Source organism: Rhyacophila brunnea, unplaced genomic scaffold (genome assembly GCF_057557595.1).
Source record: "Rhyacophila brunnea isolate RB1 unplaced genomic scaffold, BYU_Rbru_1.0 scaffold_145, whole genome shotgun sequence".
Taxonomy (NCBI): Eukaryota; Metazoa; Arthropoda; class Insecta; order Trichoptera; family Rhyacophilidae; genus Rhyacophila; species Rhyacophila brunnea.
In genome coordinates this window covers 381,461-407,482 of record NW_028232801.1, presented here as the reverse complement: position 1 = coordinate 407,482, position 26,022 = coordinate 381,461, and the positions used below count along the sequence as shown (strand labels likewise).

The 26,022-nt window shown below is 32.7% G+C and overlaps 3 protein-coding genes and 1 non-coding gene across 4 annotated transcripts; 1 reads left to right on the top strand and 3 right to left on the bottom strand.

The window, feature by feature from the left end:
- Positions 1-5,871: 5,871 nt before the first annotated feature.
- LOC147075404 (uncharacterized) lies at positions 5,872-8,154 on the top strand. Its single transcript, XM_085942477.1, has one exon. It carries the CDS (start codon positions 5,872-5,874, stop codon positions 8,152-8,154), a length of 2,283 nt encoding a protein of 760 aa, XP_085798603.1.
- Positions 8,155-14,866: 6,712 nt separating this feature from the next.
- Positions 14,867-14,939, bottom strand: TRNAK-UUU (transfer RNA lysine (anticodon UUU)). The gene has a single exon. It is a non-coding gene; the product is annotated as a tRNA-Lys (tRNA).
- Positions 14,940-18,801: 3,862 nt separating this feature from the next.
- Positions 18,802-19,779, bottom strand: LOC147075402 (uncharacterized). The gene is made up of 2 exons (XM_085942476.1): positions 19,369-19,779; positions 18,802-19,140 (listed from the first exon to the last, which is right to left on the bottom strand). The coding sequence occupies exons 1-2, from the start codon at positions 19,777-19,779 to the stop codon at positions 18,802-18,804; spliced, it is 750 nt and encodes a 249-aa protein (XP_085798602.1).
- Positions 19,780-21,707: 1,928 nt separating this feature from the next.
- On the bottom strand, positions 21,708-22,541 carry LOC147075401 (uncharacterized). The gene has a single exon (XM_085942475.1). The coding sequence runs from the start codon at positions 22,539-22,541 to the stop codon at positions 21,708-21,710; it is 834 nt and encodes a 277-aa protein (XP_085798601.1).
- Positions 22,542-26,022: the final 3,481 nt, after the last annotated feature.

Sequence of the window (26,022 nt, the reverse complement as noted above, 5' to 3'; positions counted from 1 at the left end):
AAAACACCCTAGGAGAAAATGCAGACCAAATAATTCTTTCACAGACATTGGCCACAATAAATAAATTAACTCCATTACCATACCCATAACCCTTCTGAAGCATTTCATCCAACAAAACAATAATAAGGCCCGAGATGAACAGTTGAATAAAAATTATACATTTATATGCCATTGGGATGTTTTCTGGAAGCCCATAAAATCCCGTGGATATTTGTAGAATTGCTTGAAGTACTGTAATCAAGAGACTGATAAGTCTTTGTAAACACTCATAGAGCATTTTGTCCTCTTTGATTGAAAAATCAGGGACTACCATTCCTGTGAGTGTAAGAATTTGCATAATCATAGATGAGGTCAGTACTGGGCTAATACCCAAATCCATAAGAGTACCTCTATTCGACGCCATTATTACCCGCAACCAACCAAGTGGATCTTTTGAGGATGTATTTACAATCCCAAATAATGGAATTTGAGAGGCTACTGAATATATAAGAATTGCCATGGTGGTCCAAGTTAATTTATCGTTGAGACCCAAAGATCTCATTGGGGACTTGACCTCTGGTATAATGGAAGCGAAAGGTTTGACAAGCAGTAGGGATTTTTCGAAGAATCCTCTTTCCTTTACTTTTGGATGATTTGTTTGTTGCATTGGGGTAAAATAAAAAAAGATTTTTTTCAAAATAGAAAGCAAACAAAGATACATGTAAATATTTAACAAAACTTTCTAGGAAGAATTCAAAAGAATCATTAACAATAGTGGGATTTTTCTAAAGGAGCTAATTAAAATAAAGCTAGTTTCATCAACCTATGCATTATTTTCATTTAATATATAGTTTTGAAATATTTTTATCTGCGAATAGAGAAAATTATCATCATATCAGACAACCTTCTATGTGGTTCCAATTTGGTACAAAATATCCATCTGTCCTTGATTTTCATTGGGTTTGCTTAAGTAATTTTGTGGAGTTACAAAGAATAAACCAATTATCTCATGATTTCTAGCATTACCAACCTATTTTCTCAGTCAATTGGAAATATGTTATTTGGTTAACAAATAGATTTAAATCTATTCTTGGCGGTTATTGATGAGAGTCAAATAAATCTCCATCGTCAAAAGAATCGCCTATTTTTTCATCATCTTGATTAGCATTATGATCCCCAATGAATTTATCACGCTTTTTATGAGTTTGTTTCTTCTTTGATAGGTTCATGCAATCAATTTCATCTTCCTGAATTATAATATCGTCCTTTATATTGTCCAAATCACTTCTTTTCAGCAATTTATTACTATCGAATTTATCTACTTTTGAATTTTGTAATTTAGAAATATTTCTTAAAAACTCTTTATCATAACAGCAATTCCCCAATGCATTTCCGAACTGTCTTAGTGCACGCTTGAGAGAATCGGTAACTGCTTCTTTTTTCGCTTTCTCAATTGCAGATCCAAGAATCCTTTGATTATCTGCACTTCCAAACCCCACATCTTCCTTAAATACGCCATTTTTGAGAGTAACACGACAGAGACTGGAATATCCAACAGATATTTTCCCATCCCTACAATCGTTATATTCCTGTGTAACCGATTTTATTTCTGAAGACCAACCGTCGAATCCAAATACTTGGTTTGCAATACTTATAATCAACCATCCCTCAACATATGTAAGCTTTATTCCATTACATCCTGGTCTATAGCTTAAAAATTCTGGCCCAAGCGATCTATCTAGCTGCTCTGCAATTTTATCTCTGTCATTGAACTCGTGATACATAAAGAAAAAAATGAAGGTGGAAGAAAATCAACATAAACAAACAATTGAATAGATTTATTTTTGGTTCAAATATGCATAGATACCCAAAGAAGCACAAATAACTATAACAGATGCAAACAATTCTATCGGAGAAGTTGTTGGAACCAACTTGGTTACTATATGTAAGCAAAGAACCATAAAAATAAAAGTCAGAGAAAGAAAAAGCACTTGTATCGCGGTAAAAGCAATGGTAGATTCTGCATCCACAACCAATCCTCTGAGCTTTCTTATTCTTTGCTTGTCTTTACTTTTGAAGCTCTTTATTGCCGTTGTTTGAGCACTCATATTGGGGTAAAAAACTAAATGTTATTTTTGCTCAGCATCTGAAAGAAACACATTTTAATTATGGCCTTGCAAAATTCAGGCAGTAAAGTCTACAATTTCCAAGAATTTTAGGGTTTTGAAAATATATCGAATCTGCTAGAGAGTAGTTGAATTCTGTAACGATTTTGATACGCATTGCTGACATTTAGAATATGCTACAAAGAATTACATATAGCAACGCTTCTGGTTTTATAATAACTTAACACTGAAGCCAACTATAGCTTATTCAAGCAATACTTCATGGATACGTGATAGCTTCAATAGTTACAGCCTTCCTCGGAGTTAGATCAAATATTCCTAAATCTGAAATCAGGGCAATGAAGCATACTATACTGGAACAGTCAGTTAAAATGGAGATGTTAATACTGGTTGCAAAATCAAAATACATAATATTTGTCGAGTCTGTAACTGCTAATTTGATATTTTTCATTTGTTCTTGCTTGAGCAACCTACTGATGAACATAGTTGCCTTAAAACAGACATAACAATTTGGATTCCCGTACACAATATCTGGAATACTAAGAATATAATCTATTTTTGAAATTTTTGTGTAGTCGGTCAAACTTTGGGGGATTGAGAATCGATATTGAAAAATTCCAAAAAAGTCAGAGCTTGAGTTAGAATTGTCGATATTGTCAGAAACTAATGACTTTGTAAGCTCGGATGCATTGCTTGGAGCCATCTTCATCCTTTTATGATCGGACTTATCAAATACCCATGCGTATTTTGCGTCATAATTCTTAATATTACACCGACTCCTGTAGATCCTAAAGATTATTCTAAATAATTCTTCTGAATCGTCAGAGTTGAGTGTTAAATCCGACTTAATGCTGCAAAAATAGTCAAGTTCTTTGGAAATATCCATTTCCAATTTACCATGTTTGATCATACCATACTTCTCCAAATCCTTATACAGTTTTGACGGATTTTTGTTTTTTTTATTAAAGATTTTTAATTTAATAAATTTGAAATCCTCCCTCAATCTTCTACAACAATTGGTAATATTTTTTCTCAAAGAAAATGCAATTAAAAGATTACTAACATATTCATGATCCGATAGTTGTAGCTGATGGTCTATGGCTGGAGAAAATTTTAGATGCAAATATTCTAAAAATAGATCTGGATTGTTTCTAACAATGGCTATCAAGCAAGGGAACTTGTAACGATCTTCTACATTAACTCTCCCATACAAGTCAAAAAATATTTCAGTATCAAAATATTTAATCCGAGAAATGATCTTTAAAATATTCCTTTGCATGATTGCATTTGATTCCTCAATCATATTCAAAAAATATTTTGCTTGACTCTTATTAATGGCTAGCTTATTTATATTCTGCTTTCTAGTACACGCTCTCAATGCAATTAGTATGGATACTCTTATATCTTCCGACTCCTCATTTAGCATATCAATCAAATAATCAATTCCTGCCGGAATTGGAAAGTTTCCTACTGCTTTAATGATATTTTCTCTAACAACATCGATCTCATCTTCAGCCCCATAGACAAAAAGTCCAATATCGTTTTTATCAAAAAGCCTACCGCAAAACGATTCATCAGATGTATGAAACCTATTCAAAACCCTGCTAAATTCTTTTCTTACGGGCACATCTCTGTCGTTGATCAAGTGGCAGAGATTGATCAAAAGCTTCTCTGAAAGTTGGTCTTGTTCCAGTTCTCCGATTCTTTTTAAAGTGGCTAATTTAATGTCTGTATTCTGGTCTTTCAGAAACCTTAGCAAAATCCCTAAATCTTCTATATGAGCTATCGATAATAGTCTTACCTTATAAAATGGGTCACGGATCATCCGTTGGATAATTGATTCTCTATCAGCCGGATTAAGAGAGCTCAGCCCATGCTGTGCTATTTTAGCGTTGTTAGTATAAACACTTTGTATTGTCTCACCATTAATAAAAATTGAGCTCAGGTTCTTTAAATTTGAATTGTATTTTTCCAAAAACAGTGGACTACCTTTTCCAACTTTTGGAAAATTTTGATTAAAAATTGTAAAAGCCAACTTTCTTACTATTGGTGAGGAGCTTTCAAAAAACTTTTGGATACACTCTGGAACAATTTTGTTTTTTAAATGACATTCTAGAAAATCAATTTCACAACAAATCTTTAAATCAGACACTGCTTCGCTAGTGCTAGGATCGGTTTGTAACCTTATATTTGAGCTTCCATATTCAGAAAACTGCCTACACTTTGTCATTTCGGGGATAAAATAGAATGTGAAGTATATAGTTCTATTGGAATTTATGCATCTAGCAAATGAAATGCTAAATCCCAGACAACTAATATAATATCCCCATAGAATAAAGCATGATTGCAAGTTTCCACTATAATAATAAGTCCATGAAAGAATGAAGATTTTTTAGCATTTATTAAATAAACTTAATTGTAATAAAAGGTCAAATTATGTTTTGCCATTGATACAAAGTAAGTTTTCAAAATAAATAAGCTTGGGCCTGCAGAATAATTAGCTACACAAGTTAAATGATATCAGATAATAAAATCTACAAGATCGATCAATATCTATCACCACTTGGTTTATAGATATTGATGACGTTGAAATACAAGTTTTAACAGATGAACTAAAATAAATCAGAATACAGTTTAGAATATCATATTTGCATCAATCATTAATTTCCAATTTAGGAATATTGATGATTGATGCAAATATATGCTTTGGAAAAAACAATCTGTGTGCATATCGCAATCATCCCGATGGTTTTTTATTTTGGAAATTTATTCTCCTTTATGTTTATTATTTTTTTGAAACATTTCTATAAAAATATTTTTTTTCAAAGGGGTATCAATGTTGAAGAGTAGCGAAACCGATCCACTTCAAGCAGCCTTGAATGGTAGAAAGAAGTCGTTTTATGAAATTCCACTGAACAACAGCAAGTTCTTTGAAACCAGGAAGTTTAACGTAGAGCATTTTGGACTATCACTTACTCAGAGATTCACTGCTTTCTTTGCTTGTTTCATTCTGGGAATTCTTTCTTTCGTTTACGCAATCACAAATATAGTTTACTCCATTACCAATCCGTCTAAATTCGCCTTTCCATACGCTTTCAGCAACCTCATGTTTTTCATCATGTTTGGATTCATAAAGGGATTTAAAACATATATGATAGACCTATTTAAACCAAGCAAGAGACCATATTCCATTTCATTTATCGTTACAACATCTGTGACTTTGTATTTCTCATCGTCAGTCAATTACATATTTAAACTAATGCTGTTGATAATACAGATTGTATCGTGCATTAGCTTTGGAATAACGTTTATCCCAGGCGGGGCTTTTGGACTATCAAGTATTATGAGCATGATTTTATCAAGGTAGGTAAATAAATAACTAGAAATTATGAAGATTTATTTTGATTTAAACAATATAATTTCACATTGTGTTGGAAATAATAAGTTCCTCATGCAAGTAAGTCAAATGCTATTGATTCTGCAGCATTAATCCGTCTATCAATAACTTCAATAAAACTCTATTAATATTAATTATGTCTAAAGTATTTAAACAGCAAGGTGTTGGGACAGAAGCCATGCCCTATTTCTTATATCAAGAGATTGACACTTTCTTTCTTTCTGTCATGTAATATTAATATATTTCCCACATGAATTTACTTTTGTTTCAACCAAAAAACCCTAATATTTGTTTATTCCATCTTGATAATTTATTTTCTTAGTCACCAACACCAATAAATTATCAAAAAATAAAAAAATTTATCCATAAATGTCTGGTATGAAAAGAAATGTTCTACAGAAAGATAAAACTACTGAAATGGAAAACAACAATGGTAAACAGAATTTAGACAATTCAAAAGAAAAAACCATCAGTGATAGTGAGATAATTGATGTAGATCTAAAAGATTCGGCTAAGCCAAAGAATGGAGAGGTGTTTCATAAGCCAAGCAATGCTCCTAAAAAAGTTACAGTTGTTACATCCACAACGAATTCCAAACCGATGAAAGGCATCTCAATTGCACAATTGAAAGCTATGCAACAAAAGAAACAAGAGGAGTCCAAACGGCTTGAAGAAATAAAGATTCAGGCTAAAGAGGCGGCAGTAAAACGAAAGGCAGCTGAAGAAAGAAAAAGAGTCGAGGAAGAAAAAGTTAAAGCAATGGCCGAAGAGAATAATAAGACTACTAAAATGACTAGTAATTTTAACAGGCTGGGTTTATTTTCAAAACAGGATAAGAAGACTGATGTTATTCTGGAGAAAGACGCTACTAATAATCAATTAAAAGAATCCGAATTTAAAAGTCCAATCTGCTGTATTTTGGGACATGTAGATACTGGGAAGACTAAGCTATTGGATAAATTAAGAGAGTCTGATGTCCAAGGATCAGAGGCAGGTGGTATAACGCAGCAGATAGGAGCAACATTTTTCCCAACCAATGTTCTTTCGAACAAGTGTGGTGTTGCTATTCCAGACCTGCCTGGGATAGTGATTATTGATACGCCTGGCCATGAATCGTTTAGCAATCTTCGTTCAAGAGGATCATCTCTATGTGATCTAGCTATTTTAGTTGTTGACATTGTTCATGGGTTAGAACCACAAACCATCGAAAGTATTCAACTCCTAAAGCAAAAGAGAACACCATTTATTGTTGCCCTCAACAAAATCGATAGAATTTACAATTGGAATTCTGTGTCCTATAGAAAGTTTTCGGAGTGCTTAGTTGCTCAGAAAGATGAGTCAAAGCGTGAGTTTGACAAATTACTTCGTGGGACTATTAACGAGTTTGCAGAGCAAGGCCTAAATGCACTTCTGTTTTCCGAAAACAATAATCCTAAGAAGTATATTTCCCTTGTTCCAACATCTGCAATTTCAGGAGAGGGAATTCCGGATCTGATTCGATTATTTTTGGACCTATCCCACAAATATATGATTGAGAAAATGAGACTTAAGGAGTATGTTGAGTGTACTGTACTGGAGGTTAAGCAGGTTGAGGGCTTTGGAGTCACATTGGATGCAATTCTCAGTAATGGGACTTTGAGAGAAAATGACAAGATTGCTATTTCAGGATTTGAGGGTCCAATTGTTACAACAATTAGAACCCTTTTGGTCCCTCAACCTCTTAAAGAGCTCAGAGTGAAATCAATGTACCAAAGTGTCAGGAAGGTTCGAGCATCTATGGGTATAAAGATTGTTGCAAATAGTCTTGAGAATGCACTTGCAGGCTCAAAGCTATATGTGATTAATGAAGAACTGTCTGAAAGTAAAGCAATGGAGCTTTTGGAAGAAGACATATCATCAATTATATCCCATGTGGAAACCGTAGAAGAAGGTGTTCATGTTGCTGCATCTACACTTGGAGCTATGGAGGCACTCTTGTCATTTTTGAAAAAAGAGAATATATCAGTGGCATCAGTTTCATTAGGGAGAATTAGGAAAAAGGATATTTTGAAATGTTCTGCGATGTCAAACAAATTCAATCGTATTATTCTGAGCTTCGATGTTCCCATCGACAAAGAGCTTCAGGAATTAGCCGATTCTCTTTCAACAAAAGTATTCGTAGCCCCAATTATCTACCATCTATTGGATTTTCATAAGAATTTTATTCATACTTTATCCGAGTCTAATAAGTTACAAAATGCGGCCGAGGCTATATTTCCAGTTAAATTCCGTATTCTTCCGAATTGTGTCTTTATGTCAAGAAGCCCATTGGTTTTAGGTGTGGAAATTGAAAAGGGAACATTGAAGATAAATACACCAGTTTGTGTATTCAAAAGCAAGGAGATTGTTCGGCTAGGAGTTGTCACATCCATTGAAGAAAAAAAGAAGCCAGTCCACCAAGCAGGCAAGGGAAAGCAAGTTGCTGTAAAGATAGAAATTGGCAAAAATGATACGCCTAGATGCCTAGATAGACATTTTTCAGTTGATGACATGATATACTCTGTTTTGACCAGGAAGTCTATTGATCTACTGAAATTGTACTTTATGGATGAACTTCAAGACGATCATGCAGAGCTTATTGTTTTCCTAAAAAAGAAGTTTGATATTATATAAGATTCCATGGTTTGTTTTACGAGTATTTTGAATAAATCTATACAATATGAAAAATATAGGGACATATTCAGTACTATAATCATGTTGGAAATAATATCTAATAGTGCAGATAAATAATTGCAATGAAACCTATATATTTTAGATGTACATCCTCAAATAAGTTTGGGTACATTGCATCATTACAATTTGTTCAAGGTTTATTTGAATATATTTTTTATTATATTTTGTTTGTTTTTTTTGACCATGGATCCCAGTGATCATGATGACAGTAATTCTAATATAACTGACTGTAGAATAAATAGTAGTGCTTCAGCAAATTCTGATGCTACAACAAATAGCTTTGTGGAAAGTTCTTCTGTTTCAATCAATTTAATTCTTCATAGGAAATTGGTCACTGATTTTACTCTTTATGAATTAAACGATAGGGAAACAGTTTCATTTTACATTAAAAATATGGATTATTTTATCGACAATTTCCCGTATTTTAAGGATATTTGTCTCTTGGAAGAATACTTTGTCTCTAATGAACAGTTTAAAGAGTTATTTAGGAAAAAGATCGATAGATTTGTGCAGATTGTCAAATATAATCCATTGTATAGGATTCCTATCTACGATCCAGCCCATAGTAACAGCTTAGACAAGGAAGACAGTGAAAGTGAAGTTAAAACAGATTCAACCTATGATGAACTAGAATATTCCATGAAAGAAAACATTGAAAGGAGTAAGTACAAAGAATACTGTGGAGATGAATATTCAGAGACCAACTACAGCAGTGAATCAGATTCAAGTGGTGATTCTACCAGTTCTTCAGTCGATTTATCTTTGAATTCATGTGTCTCGGATGATTCTTTATCATTTAATTTTGAGATTGACCGGCATACAACTATTGAATTTCCAAATTCAGATACTGAGAACTTTCCCAATCACTTCCCAAAGGGTGATCATTTTAGAGCTAACAAACTATCTTTAGTCTGTAGATGCTGGACTAGGATTATTATGTCTTACATTAACTCATTGGATATGACAAGACATTTCCAAATGTTGCTTCCATATACAACCAGAAAGATTACTACGAAAAAGGAACACTTCAATGGTGATTCTGAAGCATTGATTTCTGATTTTGATCAATTGGTAATAACTAATCAAAGGCCAGCCAGAGGTGGTTCCGGAAATTCAATACAATCTGGCTTAGCACAAGATAGTATCATTTATGCTGGCATCAAAACCACAGTTAAAAGATCGGAAACCATACTGAGAAAGATTAATATACTTGCAAGTGACTTGTATGTGACAAACAGTCTAATTTCATCGCTTCTTTCGTCAATTTATGTTCATAACGTATCTAGACTATTAAGGAATGGAAATGTTCAGATAAGTGGAGACAGATCAAAATTCCTCAGAATCCATAATATTTTGGACTATAATGTTGAAATAGTACTAAAAATAATGTGTAAGGTTTCATCAAATGAAGTTGGACCTGAGATGACCAGATTCATAATGAAACAGATGCATAGAATCAAAAATAAATTAATCCAGTCTTTTGTAGAATATGGGTTAAAGAATGGATATATTTCTGAGTGTAATGGAGACGAACCTAAAAATACTCATATAACCAACAAAGAGAGCATATGTAAAAATATTAACAATAGTATTTCCACAAGCTTGGTCGGAGAGAATTCTAATCAAATTTTTGAAAATCTACCAAACCAAATACTAGATGATGGTCAAATTCCTTGTATTGATTGCTCTCTGAAATGTCAAGAAGATGACGGTACAGAGAGTGTACAAAGTGATAAATTAATTATTGGCATTACCAATGATAAAACCGATGAGTTAGCTACAAAATGTAATGACAATCAATTGAATATAGAAGAAGTCTTGAGCTGTGATAAAATTGAACAGAATAGTGATAAAGAATTATTATCGGAAACTTTCAAATCAGATGAGTTGGAAAATAGCAGCTCCTCAACAATCTGTGAGAATGAGGAGGTAATTGCACTCCTAAATTACATCAACTCAGAGTATTTTAATACTATGAATTTTAAATCAGTCTATAAAGCCATTATCACTATTTTATCTTATTTTCCAGGGATATCACTCAACTATAAGCTCACTATTGACAAATATTTACAACACTCTACGCCTGAGAATAGTTCTATTGATATGTATACACTATTTTATATTAGGTTGGTTTCGATGATGAATGAATGCGATGTGGTGAACTTGAATGAGTATATTAGTATGGTATTTAAGTTTAACAACAATCCGCATTTATTGACTTCAGTTTTTAGAATTATTGGAAAATTTCCCGCATTAAGAAGGTTGAAGATAATAGAGAATTGTTCTGGACAAAATTATCAGAAACACAGGGAAGAGAGTACTACCTGGAAACAGCAGAACAATTCTAAGAGGGAAATGAATATCACTGAAGAGGAATTCGTTGAATCATCAAGAGACTTTTGTCAAAATGAGAGTACGTACTATTTTATGGATAGAATGTTAAAGTGTTTAGTTGATTATGCCGGGGAGATTTATTCAGGAAACTGTGTCTATCAGCAGATTTATGGCCATTTAATTAAGCTTTATAGTTCGAATATACGATTGATTAGAAATCATGAAGGATTTTCCGATTGTCCTGACGATTCAAATCATCTTTATTCATCTGGGAAGAATCTAAATGATATTAAGATCCTTCTAAAAGGATTAATAGAAATGGAGTCTGGCCATTATTCATATTCAGAGTATGATGGGTTTGATCGCTTTGTTCTTGATACATTTTTAAGTGGGATGCCATATCCCAGCATATTTAAAGAAAGGGACAAAGGTGAGCAATATATTATTTAATAAAACGGAATATTTAATTCATAGAAATATAATTGTTCTAAGAGCTATTTGTTGTTGAATAGCTATCCATGAGCTTATTAAAGAGGTATTGATAAATAAAGTATAGTGGCAGACTGGAAATTGTTATATAATTGTGAATATTGATGAGGTTGTATATTGGATGAAAATATCCCTGGTAAGTCCTTATGATTCCAAAATAATTTATGTAGTGTTCAGTATGAGATGGCTATATTGTTTTCCATTGCCTTGTTTTATTTATAGACCAGTTCAAAGAGTGGATTATAAAAGGGTGGTTGCAAAATTATCCCATATGGCTATTGCTTTGATCAATGTACTTAACTACGATCCATAGAAACTTTGGTTTCTTCTGAACCTGAAAAATGTATTTTAGATAGGAAAGTGTATGTGTTAAATTTTAAACTGTGATAAAATCATTTATTCCTTCTCATATCTGAGCTCTCCGTATCCAACATCCTTTAATTTCCCTACATATGGATAGATATTTCCCCTTAATTCAAATGTAGGATGTTCATCTCCATTCGAACTAAACATATAGTTGTATGATTCTTTATTGAATAATCTATAGCTATCTCCTTTTAAAATAAGCTTTGACCAACACATTTCAGTATGATTTGGTGTTTTACACAAAAGATACAGGAAAATTTGTTTAGTATTGAAATTAAACTGAGAGGTCAGATCGATGTTTGGCTCAAATCGTAAATAACAATTTCTTCCACTGGATCCAAACAAGGGAACTTTTAAATTAGCTGTAATGGGTGGCTGTGGTCGCAAAGCAGAAGTAGCAAATATAGCAAATAACAAGATTACTGTACAGTTGAAAAGTGTGGAAAGATAGAAGGTACTTCTGCTGTAGGTATTTTTCATAGGGGTAAACAAAGAGGAAATTTTAGGAAGAACTTATTTCAATACCGAACGGTACAGCAAACTCAATGAAGGCACTTCACTCTGAGAATCTGATGAGCAGTAGTCACCAACTTTTCCGATTTATAAAACTTCTTTACAATTTTAGCCATGCTTTTCCAAATTTACAACATTGAGCAGAAGAATGATTCTGAGGTGTATTTACATGGAAAGAATCCAGAAGAAATTGGAGCATCCATTCAAACAATCACTATCAAAAATGTATTCTCAGATATTTACTTTCTTCACTCCGAGGGTAAGAGAAAAGAATTCATTTCCGATTTAAACAAGGCTTTCAAGGTGGTTTCAGTGGAAAATACCACCAGAAAAAACATGTTTATAAAAAGCTTGGAAAGAACTCTTAATCTTTTAAAAGTCAAATTTGCCGAAAATGTTAATTTAGAGAATTTTGAATCTGATTATTGTGAAATGGCGCAGACAGAATTTTGCAGCCCAGTCGAAAACATTGTGATTTCTAGGAAGCTCATGGGGCCATGTATCGTTGACATCACAGGGAAAAATACTGATTTTAAGGATATTAAATTTGTTAGAATGGGTTGTCTAGCAAAGTTAAAACTATGCTCAATTGCCATAGAAACACATAATGACAAAATTGTACGATACGTCTATAACGATGGAAAAAAGGAAGTGTATGGAAGGCATATGGATGCTAACGATATAAACCCAAAAGAGGAGAGTTTTAATACATTGGATGGAGTTCATTCTAGTTTATTAAGTGTGATAAGAATTCAAGAGCCTGATTTGATTATTTGTCACAACTTCAGCTTAAATAGGAAGATTAATATCAAAAACAGGCTCTTTTGTGATTTATTCAATTTTTCTATGGGAACCATCAAAGGAAGAGATTTTTCTATTGATGAACTATCCAAAAAATACGATGTGGATAGAATTCAGGGATTAATTGGAGATTCAAAGGCTATGTTGCAAATATTCTCTAGAATGAATGTGCTAAATTTGGCAAAAGAAATGTCAGAAATCAGTGGGTATATGCTAAATAGATGCCTAACTAACTCTAGGGCAGAAAGGATAGAGTATACACTGCTACATGAGTTGTATGAGCATGGATACTTATTTCCAGTAAGTATTAACAACTTAAGCTCAAAATATTCTGGAGGATTGGTATTAGAACCGGAGAAGGGATTTTATGAAGATATTGTTCTTCTACTCGATTTCAACTCATTGTATCCATCGATTATACAAGAATTCAATGTGTGTTTCTCAACAGTTGGTTTTTCTGATGATGATATCCCAGATGAAGATGAATGTGTGGATAAATTTTCCCAGAGAGAGGACACTTTCTTACCTAGGATTCTGAAAAAATTAGTAAATCGAAGACTGGAGGTTAAGAATGAAATGAAGAAGAAACAGACTGATTCTCAAATGCTGGCCTTAGATACAAGGCAAAAGGTATTAAAGTTAACAGCCAATTCTATTTATGGGTGCCTGGGATTTTCACATTCACGCTTTTGTAACTTTAAAATGGCAGCCTTTATAACAGCAAAGGGTAGAGCTATTCTAAAAGATACCAAGCACATTGCAGAAAAATGTGGAATGAAGGTAATTTATGGAGATACTGATTCTATTATGATACATACAAAGTATCCAGGCAAAAGAGAGTATTATGGAGCAGCTCTTGAATCTGTGACATTTCTCCAAGATCAGATCAATACCAAATATAAGCACATTGAGATAGAAGTAGAATGCTGTTTTAGTAAGTTGCTGCTGTATACAAAGAAGAAATATGCAGGGCTTATTTTTGATATGAATGGATCTACTATTGAAACTAAGGGTCTTGAGATCGTTAGAAGGGATTACTGTAAGGCCTCTACAGATCTATCTGTTAAGATTCTTGATATTATTTTAGAAGATGATGAGTTGGCAGATAAAGCAAGAGTTGCCGAAGAAACACAGCATGGTGAGAATCTGGCCAGTCATAACAATTTATCTACTGAAAACCGCTTTAATGTGGAAAACTCAATTGCTGAAAGAGTTTATGATCTTTGCTTGAAATACTACTCCGGGTTGTCAAAAAGGCCTGTGGAAGACTTTATAATGTCTAGTGTATTAGGTAAGGATCTATCTGCTTACACCAACCTAATCAATTTGCCCCACATCAACTTAGCTAAGAGGCTTCAAAGTTCTGGAGTTAGTCTTAAACAAAATGATGTCATTAATTATGTGATTGGTGTTGGCCATGGGCCAATTAGTAATAGGGGATTTCATCCAGAAGAAAATTTTGATGTTGACTTGCCATATTATATTAAGAATCAAATACTCCCTCCTCTCTTTAGAATACTGGCACCTTTAAGAAAAGTTCATCTTGATAAGATTGCACTTATTTTCAATGCTAAGTCCATTTCCAATACTCGGGTACTTCATAGAAAGATGACATTTACGACAGAATGTTGTCAAAATGTTCAGGAACCTCTTGATATCTGTCAAAAGTGCCAAGCCCAGATCCCCAAATCATTTTATTTCAAAAGTGCATATCTATTGCTCAGGTCTGGCTGTGATTTATACCAGTACAGGTCTGAATGTATTGATTGTGGCATGGTTTACAAAAATCATTTTACACAATGTTACTTTTGCAAAAAAGACCTAAAGATCAGCATTAAAAACAAGGATTTTGATGATCTAATTTCAAATTTGCAGGATACATTTTCTGAATTCCCTGAAATCATTTCTATGTGTAAAAAGTATTCTGCAATGTCATCCTATAGGATAATAGATCTATCCAAGTATTTTTCTGAAGAAATTCAACATTATCTGCAACTACAATAATAAATTATTTGATGAGATTTTTAGCTATGCCAATAAATATGTCACAAACACTTTTATATTGGAAGTTCTGATGATATATTAGTTATTAATGAATGAAAAAACATAATGTGAGAAAACAGAATATAAATTCTCATAAAAATTTATACACCCACAACGGGACTCGAACCCGAGACCCCCAGATTAAAAGTCTGGTGCTCTACCGACTGAGCTATGCGGGCATGTGAAGGAGTATATCTCTGTAAATATCAGTTAAAAATAAAGACTTAAAAAATATCAATCAATAAACCATATATATTGACTTACTGCAAATTATTTATTTAATTTAAACTGGCTATTGCATTATAACTAATCAATATAGATATATGGCACACATTGGTATTGCAGATTTATTATTGATACGTATACATCATCAGCAATTATACAAAAGCATTGAGCAAATATCGTCCCATAGATATCTTTCCTTCTTCGATGAAATCTGTTCCAAAAATACATCCGCTCATCGCTCACTTTCAAAGTTCAGTTCAACTCTACATATGGGACAGAGACTATCCTTAGATTCTCCTATCCACCTAAAAATGCAACTTCTATGATACTTAGTTTTACAATTCTTACATTCATCTCTGGGAAATGTCTTAGATTTTTGATCAATGATGGAGTAGCAGATCAGGCACTCCTTATATTTGCTTAGCTTGTCATCCAAATGCTTCTTCCACACATAAAAGATTTCCAATATTTTTGTTGTCTTCTGGAGGGTACACATTATTAAATTGTGTAAAATCTGGTTGATGAGAACACTTCTATTTGTATCAGTATTGATCATTTTAATCTGGATTCTAAAATCCTTGGGGATCTGAATCTCTAAAAAATTGTCTGTCGAATCTATTGTATATACAAACTTGATTATAGAACACTCAGCTGACCGTATCTGACATATTTTTGTATTGGGTATTTTTGTAGATGCAACTTTGCTAAGATAATTTGAATCCAATACATCACAAATTGGAATAGAATGGGGAATTCTGATATTTCTCAAAACATTACCAATTTTAGATATTTGGGCATTTCCATTGAAATTACTATTTTGTATTAATAGAATGGTTTTGTAAATGTTGGGGAGTACTCTACCAAACATTTTTAATTCATATTCTGTGGCATTTTCCAGAAAATTTTCCAAAGCTGAAATCATCGATGATTTCATCACTTCGTCATTTTCCAACTCTTTTGAAATTTCCTTTTCGATATAAATTACTGTCTCGATATCCTTTATAATTTCCAATGCTCGAATTAATATTGTAAAATAGCAATTTGGATAGTTAAGAAGGCTTGAGAAAAAAGAATTTGATTCCTCGCCAGCAACCCTTTCATAACAACCATCTTCTTCTGCCCCAACAGAATTGTCCTCAATATAAGTCGTAGTACTGATTATAGAATTCTTTGTCAATTCCACAGCCTCATTCAAAAATCTTTCATAAACAGCCAATCTCCGTGGTCTAACCAAACTAGGGATTACAAAATCGTCGGCATCTCTACAGATTGTGAAAAGTATAAGGTTCTTATCAAAGTTCATGATTTGTAACATATTTTGCATCGATACATTGGAAATGTTGGAAATATAACTGTCTGTTATAAATGTAGGATCCAATGGTGATATGCTTACACCAAGAGAATCACAAGTAGATTCATTATCCTGTATAGTACTCGGAAACATCTGCTCATCAGAAATTGAACTACCTAAAGTAAGATGAGTCAAATAATCAATAGCGGAAGTATCTTCACTTATCTGACTGTACTTCTTTAGATATTCAATAATAAATTGATTTTGGCCAAGATCTATTGTATATCGAATGCTCTTGTCTATGTCTGTTGAAAATACTAAAAATGACAAAACATTTTTCAATTGAGGCAGCATTGGATTTGAAGTAGTGGTGCATACGGCTAAACACTCAAATATTGAATAGACACGGAAATCTATTTCTGGGAGTGATATGCTTTGGCTTTCTGTGAAATTATGTTGCTGGTTTGAGCTTATGCAATTTGTAAAATAAATATTTCTTTTTATTTTTAACAAACTAAGAAAGTCCAGAACACCTCTGTAAAATTTCTCCGATTGTTTTGCATGCAAAAAGCTTAAGAAAGACCTATTGTAAATTCGTAAATCAGAACCAAATACAAGACTGTAATCTATGGTAGAACTGTTCGCTTCATCTCTCAAAAAATAAGAGAATAGTGTATTTACAGAGCTCTTATCTGATCTAATTGCTGATGACTCATCAAATACTGCTTTAATCTCATTTTTGCTCATACTGTTGAAAATACTTACTACAAGCTTTATTGGAAGCACATCTATAATTTTGGGCAATACATACAGCTGTGGATCTATCTTTTCAAATAATTCCGGATATTCTCTAATAATTACGGACAAATCATAATGTCCTTTGGTAATATCCCCTAATGTTTGATAATTCTGTGAATAGAAGTATGTTGCAGGCAAGACTTTCACAGCATAGATTAATATAGGGAGCACATCCTCTAGAAACTTGAATTTTGATCCATCAAACAATTCATTGGAAAATTTATCACTGAACTCTTGGTGGAATAAATATGTTTGTCTTATGTATTCATGCAATATTCCATTCTTTGTATCGCAGAAAGGCTCTAGAGAACAAAAAAGTGTAGAATCGAAAGATGGAGGAAGATTCTCATTATCCGAGCATTGATATTCAGACAAGTCTTTGATGATTTTTAAAAGAGATAGATTCAAAGAGTCTGAGAAAATTGGCATTATGGACAACGATTTCATCACTTCAGTAAAAGAATTATGAATTTGTGACCGATCTTCAGTTTTGTCCGAGTTATTTATGGTCTGAAATTTGTATAATACATCATATAGATCCATTTCTTCATTGAAGCATTTTAAGACGTAATCTTGTCTTTTGGAAACCGATAAATAAGATAGAACTATCTCCAAACACTCAACTGATTTAACATATATCTTAAAATGGTCAACGGATGGGTGTTTGACAAGCAAAGATACGAACTGGATAGGGTCTAAAGAGTGCTCCTTAAAAGGATTTTTACCTGCCAACTCTCCCTTTGAGTGGTGAAAATCATTTAGAAATATGTGATACCATGAAAGATATTCATATGTATTGTCATCCACATAAGAATAATATTGTAGCAGTATAGATACAATAAGATTAAAATTTTTACTGTTTTTTCCAGTTTCTCTAGTTTTCTCAAGTAATAATTTTTGATAAATTTCACTGTGGATCTTTGAATAAATCATCTTGATCTTATCAATCAAATGAAGAATTCTCGAAATTACAAATATGTTTGAAATAGAATTGACGGGAAAATATACATCATCTGCAAAGCTTCTAGGAATAGTGTTAGATATAGACCAACTGGAAGTACAACCATTGATATCCTTGTTGGATATAGAACAATCAGACATACAATCATCTATGTCTTTGTTGGAATGCTCTAAAATGTACAGAAAAATGCTCAGACGTAAATTACTTGGCTGCATAGTAGTGTTATGTGATCTATCACTAGAATCTGTGTGTTGAGTAGATTGAGTGTCATCCTTCTCACCAAAACGTTTCTTATAAACCTTTATAATCCCTTTCAGTAGTACCTTACTGTAGATATCATTGCTAACTATAAATTCTACAGTTGGAAACCCAATAGAGTTGAGAATCGGAACAATTGTTTTTGGAGAAGACAGAATCATTAATCGCAAAATAGATTTGGACATCGAACCTACAATATCAGAAGATACTGGTTCACAATTAACCAATGGTGCCAAAACAGACAATAGAAAAGTAATGGATTCTGGCTCTGGAAATATTCTATGTAGTTCTGAGGAGTTTGAATTGTCCAAACGATCTAATTTCTTTTGTAAACGTTTTAATGCTTTTGTACGAGTTTCTACAGACGGTTTTTGTAATTTCTCGACAATATCAACCAAATCTGGCGATGATGAATAAAAACTTGAATTTTGAAAAATATTCATAGAATTAGGGGTTAAGAAACTTAAAAAATAAGTCTCAAATAGTAATGCACTGCTATGGTCAACATTTATTCAAAACGATGTGGGCCATAAGCTTTTGGATCATGAAATCTGAAACGTGTCTTGATATTTCTCATCAGCTCTTTATCTTCATTCTGTAAAAAAACAAGACTTATATTTGACTGAATATGTGCTGGAAAACTACTTCTTGGAATGACTGCAATACCTTCCAAGACTTCAAAGCTAAGAATAATCTGACTAGCAGAAACAGAATACTTTTCCGCCAATTGCAAAACTAAGGGGTCATCCCGCACTGGAGGTGGAGCAACCTCACCTCCATCCGATGTACTTTGATCATCTAGAGCCTCAAATGTGCAGTGTATTTTATTGAGCTCCCTATTTATCATCTGCTCTTTAATTTTATGTGTGAATCTGACACCATTTGCTGCTACATTAGATCCAAGAGTTGAGTAACTAATATTTAATATATTATTTTTCTTACAAAATAAGTGTATTTCATCTTGCGGAAAATAAGGGTGTAATTCGATTTGGTTTACTACAGGTTTAATCCTACAAAATGATAGTAAATGCGTCAAATTTTTAATTCCAAAATTTGCCACTCCAATAGACCTCACTTTCCCTGAATCAACAAATGATTCCATCTTTCTCCAGAGTGGCTCCAAATCGAAACTACCATTAAAATTCACAGGCCAATGAATTAGGTACAAATCAAGGAAATCGAGTTTCAATCTACTCAACGACTCCTCTAGTGCAATTTCCGGATTATCATGGGAATCATTCCATAGTTTAGATGTTATAAACAAATCAGATCTTGTTATGTGTATATTAACATTAACATTTCCATTTTCAAAACCTGGAAGAGCTTTGGAAGATTGTAATAAATTGTCTATATATTCCCCAATAAGATGCTCATTACGGTAGAAGGGTGCAGTATCGATATGCCTATATCCCGCAGAAATGGCAGCATTTAACGCAGTTGTGATTGTTTGACGATCAGAGAGTTGCCAAGTACCGAGACCAACCATTGGCATAACCTTTCCATTATTCAATTTTATTATCATAGCAATAAATGTTTAAAAATATTTATAACTAAAGTGTTAATTTTAATTGGTCAGGAAACGAGAATAGCTATTGAGCCATTCAAGAACAATCCAAACGCTGCATTTTAAGCAATGGCTGAGTCTCCATTTCTTACTAATAGTTTTGTAGAATTAGTTAAAAACATTCTTTATCAATATACATTTATTCGTTTTTCAATACAATTTCTACGTCTGATCTGCAACAAGGGCAGAAATGCTGTCGGCTTACCAACCACTTGTCTATACAATCTTGATGAAAATGATGTTTACATTCTAGGAATCGTATTATACTATCATCTTCAAAATCTTCGAAACAAATTATACAACTGTTCTCAATATTCTCATTGCCATTGTCCTTAAAATCACCATATGTTTTCAATTTGCTTCTAAGTATATTGAAGTCATTCAGATTTGGATCTGCTCTAGAATATTTAGTAATGATTGATTTAGCCAGTGTTATGGAGATATAATACAACAAACTACCTGTTACTACAGAGATTGGCCAAAACAATGGATATCTTGTTGATATCTCTAGCGAGATGTTGTTGAAGGTATTCTCAGTACGTTCACCAGATTTTTTATTATAGCTGAAGAAAAAATCCAACAAATCTCTATCGAAAATTAGAGTCAAGATCAAGGGGTTATCGAGAAATCTCCAATATTTTCTTACAATTTCATTGTATTTCAATTCTTCAGAAGTTAAGAAGATGAATATTTGGAACTTGTTTGATACTGAAGGATTTAGTATATTTTCTTGACTCTTGCATATATCCTGGCCACTATCTTCCTCACTCTTTACCCATGCTTTTCTCGACTTTTCTATATTTTTTATACCATTCTCTTTAAAATCTTTTATTACTTCATAATTGGTATTTTTGTGATCAATAAATTGAAAAATGTAATCTTTTTCAAGAAACTTGTTGGTATACAGTGAATTGGATACAAGGATTGTTTGGTTCTGGAAATTTTTAAGGGTAACAGTAACATTTGACCTAAAATAGTAACCCACAGAATATATAAAATCCAAAACAATATTCATGCCCAAAAAACAAATAAAAAAGTAAAATAAATAAACAGTAGGAGTTTAATCTATAGGAATATTAAAAAACAAATAAAGCCTATTATTGGGATTATACAACTAAACCTTATGGGTGAGACTTCAAATTAATTGTTGATGTAGAGAAATACTACTAAACAGCAGTTTCAATATCATATACTTTCATGGACATTATTAAACTTCAAAGCTTGATAACTTTTCGACCCTTCAAATGCCAGAGTTCTCTGAAAAATTTAAAAGACTATACTTCGAAAAATATTCCTCGAATTTGACAAAAATCCTTCTTAAATGTGAACGAAAGGAATTGGAAAAAGGGTGGAACTTGGCCAACGCATGTGTAAACAATGTTTCTAGCAAATCTTCCCTTTATCCTATGATTTTAGGCAATGCTATGTTTAGAGTCTCAGTTACAAATATTGGAAACTTTCCACCGTATAAAGTAACTAAGTCTCATATTTATCCATTAAATTTTTCCAGCAAAAAACGATTCAAGCCTCATAATAACTACACTAAGGGCAATAAAGACAGGATTCTATATATTATTTCAATAGACAAGAATGGTCCAAAAATAGTGTCTGAAGATAAATATGAATGGAAGGGTGAACATCTATGGGAAGAATTTGTGAAAGATGTGGGAGGAACCGATGAAATTAAGACTTTTGAGGACTTTTCTGGGTTAAATCACCCCACATCGAAAAAGTTGATTGAGGATTTAGGTGATATTAGCCAATTTCCAGAATATCAATCACACATGAAAAAATAAATTAGTTAAAGAGTTTGTAAATAACTATACTTCTACTACAGATAGCTAAGTTCTTTATTCAAATCTACCTGGTCCAAAGCTCACAGGGTCCACAAACCTGAACTGAGTATCAATTGATTTGATTTTTTCCATGTCTTGATCTTTAATAGTAACTAGATCAATATTGGACTTAATATGTTCTGGTGAGCTACTTCTTGGAATAACAGAGCATCCCTCCTGAACAACATAACTGAGCAGTATCTGAGCAGAGGAAACACTGTACTTCTTAGCCAGTTCTATTATTAATGGATCATTTCTTACGGGCTCTTGCTTTACTTCCTCACCAATGGATTTGGTCGATCCAAGTGTTGAATAGCTTATAACCAAAATCTCATGCTTTGAACAGAATAATCTAATCTCCTTTTGAGGTAAATACGGATGGAATTCTATTTGGTTTGCAACTGGCTTAATTGTACAGAATGAAAGAAGATGGGTTAAGTTTTTGATCCCGAAATTGGCAACTCCAATCGATTTAACCTTTCTTTCAATTACCAACGATTCCATGGCAGTCCAAACGTCTTTTAGATTAAACTCTCCAGTTGAGCTTACAGGCCAATGAATTAAATACAAATCAAGGTAGTCCAATTTAAGTTTTTTCAAAGAAGCTTCACAAGCGCTTCGAACGTCTTCATGGTCTGAATTCCATAATTTAGAAGTTATGAACAGTTCTTCTCTCTTGACTACATTATTTTTGAATAAATCTTCCAAGATCTCACCGATAGTATCTTCATTGTTATAAATGGCGGCTGTATCAATATGCCTGTAGTTTGAATCGATAGCTGTGCTTATGGCCCTAGTCAAGACCTTTTTATCGGTCAATTGCCAGGTTCCAAGACCAACAGCGGGCATTTCCAGTGAATTGTTTAATTTGCAGTTCATGGGTAGAATTAAAAAACAAATTTTATTAAAATTATAATATTCCTCATTTGAAAATAGTTAAGGTTGAGATGAATCATTTATTTAACCATCCGAATAGAACCCATAATGTCAATTTAAACAGTTGATGTTTCTGCTTTTACAATTAAAATGTTACACTCCACTCAATTTGAGAAATAAACTGGTTTAAAATAACATTAATTCTCTAAAAAAGTAAATTTGTCAGTATTATGAGATTTGGTGGTACTTGTTATGGTTGGACGAGAATGAATCATATTGGTATTATTGGAGTGAAAAGATGCTAACAGTGATATGATGGACTAGATTCTGCTGATTGCCAGTTCAGATGTGTTATTTAAATCTTCTTTTCTTATCAAAATTTATAATGAATTTCATCGGATTATCAAATAGTATTATTTCTGTTGTGTTAGATACCTTCTGAATATTATCATCCTCAATCTTTTCAAAAATTGTATATGTTCCTTTCTTAATTTTTCCCTGAAGATAGAATGTCGGGAATCTTAGTTGAAGAGTATTTTGATCAAAAACACCATCAAATAGTTCGAAATTTTCAAATTCTCCTTGAAATTCAAAAAGTCGAAATTTTTGTAAATTTTCCACAACTTTTAGCATTTAAAGGGCAGGATATCCTATCAAAATCATAAATTAATTTAGACCCTAAAAATTGATAAAAACAAAATAAGAAATAATTTCAGAATATGTGTATCCATAATTTATTTGATTTAGATCGATGGGTAATTTTTATATAGAAGAAATATTTAACATTTTGAGGATGCGCTTTAATAGACCTATTCATGATCTACCCATGCATGATACACATCAATTGGTTGATCTAGGGAATTGACTTGACAGTGGAAACTGGCTTCACACACAGTGCATGCAGCTACGCCTACATTATTTACTTTTGATATTTTACATAATACAACCTTCTCGTGATGGCATTTTGGACAATTAAATCTGGTCTCCATTTTTAATGGAGCCATTTTTCTAACCATCTTTCCTCTCTTTGACTTTTTTCTTCCCATTAAAGGGGACAAAAAAATCTAAATATTTTTCAAAAACGTCCAATTTATGATGAATCTCAATTGTTTAGAATAATATAATACATGATAACCTTCTTGAACAAGAACAATCTTTATGAAATAGGTTTTGTTTGGATGCCTTAACTTGAAACTATATTCAACTTTTCCATTTAGTAGAATATTTCTATTCATCATTGCCACTAAATTGATCGCCTTTCAACAAATCACCTTCACTCCTGTAAATACAAGCTTATTAGGGTAAAGTACATTTCTAAATTCATATCTGAGCAAGAATTCTTTGTTTAGCACGGCAGCCCAAACATTAAAAATGTGGTATTCTTATTATCTTTCAATCATTATGTTGAAGTATGCACAAGTTGATTTGCTTCTTTCGAATATTCCATCCTATGTATTTCTTTGCTTTCCCATTAACTGCAGAATCTTCTCTAATTTCTTAAAATATTGTGATCTTGTAAATTTTTCGCCCTCAATCAGCATCCCCAATTCATCAACTTCCTCTTTAGACAATTTAAATACCTCTGGAAATGCTTTTATGTAAAGTTCATCCATATTACTCTTGCTAATTTTATGTGTCAGGAATGATACCACCAGAGCATGATAAGAATCTGTATCCATGGTAGGTTGATTGTACAGCAGGGATAGTAAAGCTATAAAATAACTGTTATAACTATTTCCGCTGTGAATGCAAGAATTTGCCAGGAATATCAAGGCATTTGATCTATCGGCTTTAGAACTGGTATTTTTTAATTCGACTGGTGATGAAAAGGTTAATATTTTTTCTTGCACTGTGGAATAATCGGATTTTCCCACAGTATCCATCTGCTTAGAATTATTCAATATTCCGTTGGTTAACACAATCAGAAGCAATAGAAGATTTCTATAAGCTGCCTGGCTGTTCAATTTGTGGATTTGATCAAAATCCAGCCTATGAACATATATTCCAAATAAATCCAGCAAATCTTCACATGATTGTGCATCTGTTCCATAGTCTTGGTGTGTTATTCCATTTAAATATTTCAGTATAATTTCCCTACTTTTTATACATTTCATATTTTCACTTCCAATTTGACTAAAATATACGTCGAAAATCACACTGTTCAATTTACTTTTGCAGGCACACTTGGAAAAATATACTATTTGATCAAAGTTGAGGTTTTTCAAATAAATTTTCAAATAAACTGCATGTCCTGGGTGTACCAAATAGATTTGGTCAAAAATTAATTTTAAATATTCTAAATTATAGTTGCTATTGCAGTTGGAATGGCTGGAGCTTTGTTTGTTGGTTTTTATATTTGTAGAATACTTCCATTTACTACCACTTTGATCGTTACAAGCGAATACTATCATGTCTGTCCAATCAATATGTGACTTTATATTCTTTAATTTATCAAATAGCCTTGATGGAAAAGATAGTTTAGATAAATCGTTATAAAACATGACTCGATTAAAACAGGGGAAGTACTGAGTAAAAGAATCAATAAAAGAGTATTTGGAAATAATAAATCTATCCTTCAAGGTCTCATAATTTCTATTTTCAAGAGAAATTTTCTGAACATAAAAACTATTGTGTTTATCGATAATGTCCACATCATTTGCGTTATTGTATTCGTTTGTACTATCTACACTGTTAGTAGTATTGGGCTTGTCTGCACTTCCAACATCATTCAATATTGTACATTCCAACTTTTCAATTCGGATATATTCGTACTCATGATTTCCTAATTTCCTGGAAAACATGAATAAATCTTCCAAAATGCCAGCCATATGAACAACTACTAATATTTCCTCATAAACGGTAGAAGTTCTAAATTCTTCAACTTTAGAAAGACATTCTCTAAAAAGACCAAGAGAAGATAGCTTGATTTGCTTGCCTTCATCAGTCACCGATTTGATCATGACTATTAGAGTTTTCATTATTCTTTCCGATTCTTCTAAATTTAGGAATAAATAGTTGGCTGGAGTATATAATATTTTAATAAAATATGATATTAAAGAAAGTATCAGCGTGCTGCTAAATATTTCTGGGCAGTTTTCACAAATGGCAGAAATTATTATAGAGCATCCAACAATGTCCTTCTCTACAATATCATTTTTAACATATTTAACCAATTTTGATATGATGCCCTTCAGGTTTTTATGAACCAAGGAGTTGTTGTCTAATAAATGAATTAAAGTACCAAAATACTTATCATTAGCCAGATAATCATTGCTGATGGGATAGGATGTTATTCCATGGTTGGCGTTATTGTAAAATATTTCATTGATAGATTCCTTAAATATTTTAAATATTTTACTGTAACTGAATAGCTTCCTATAGTGCTTTATAGAATCGTTTCTATAGTAGCTTATGCATTCAATCAATGGCCTTATCGATTGAGGTTCTATAGACC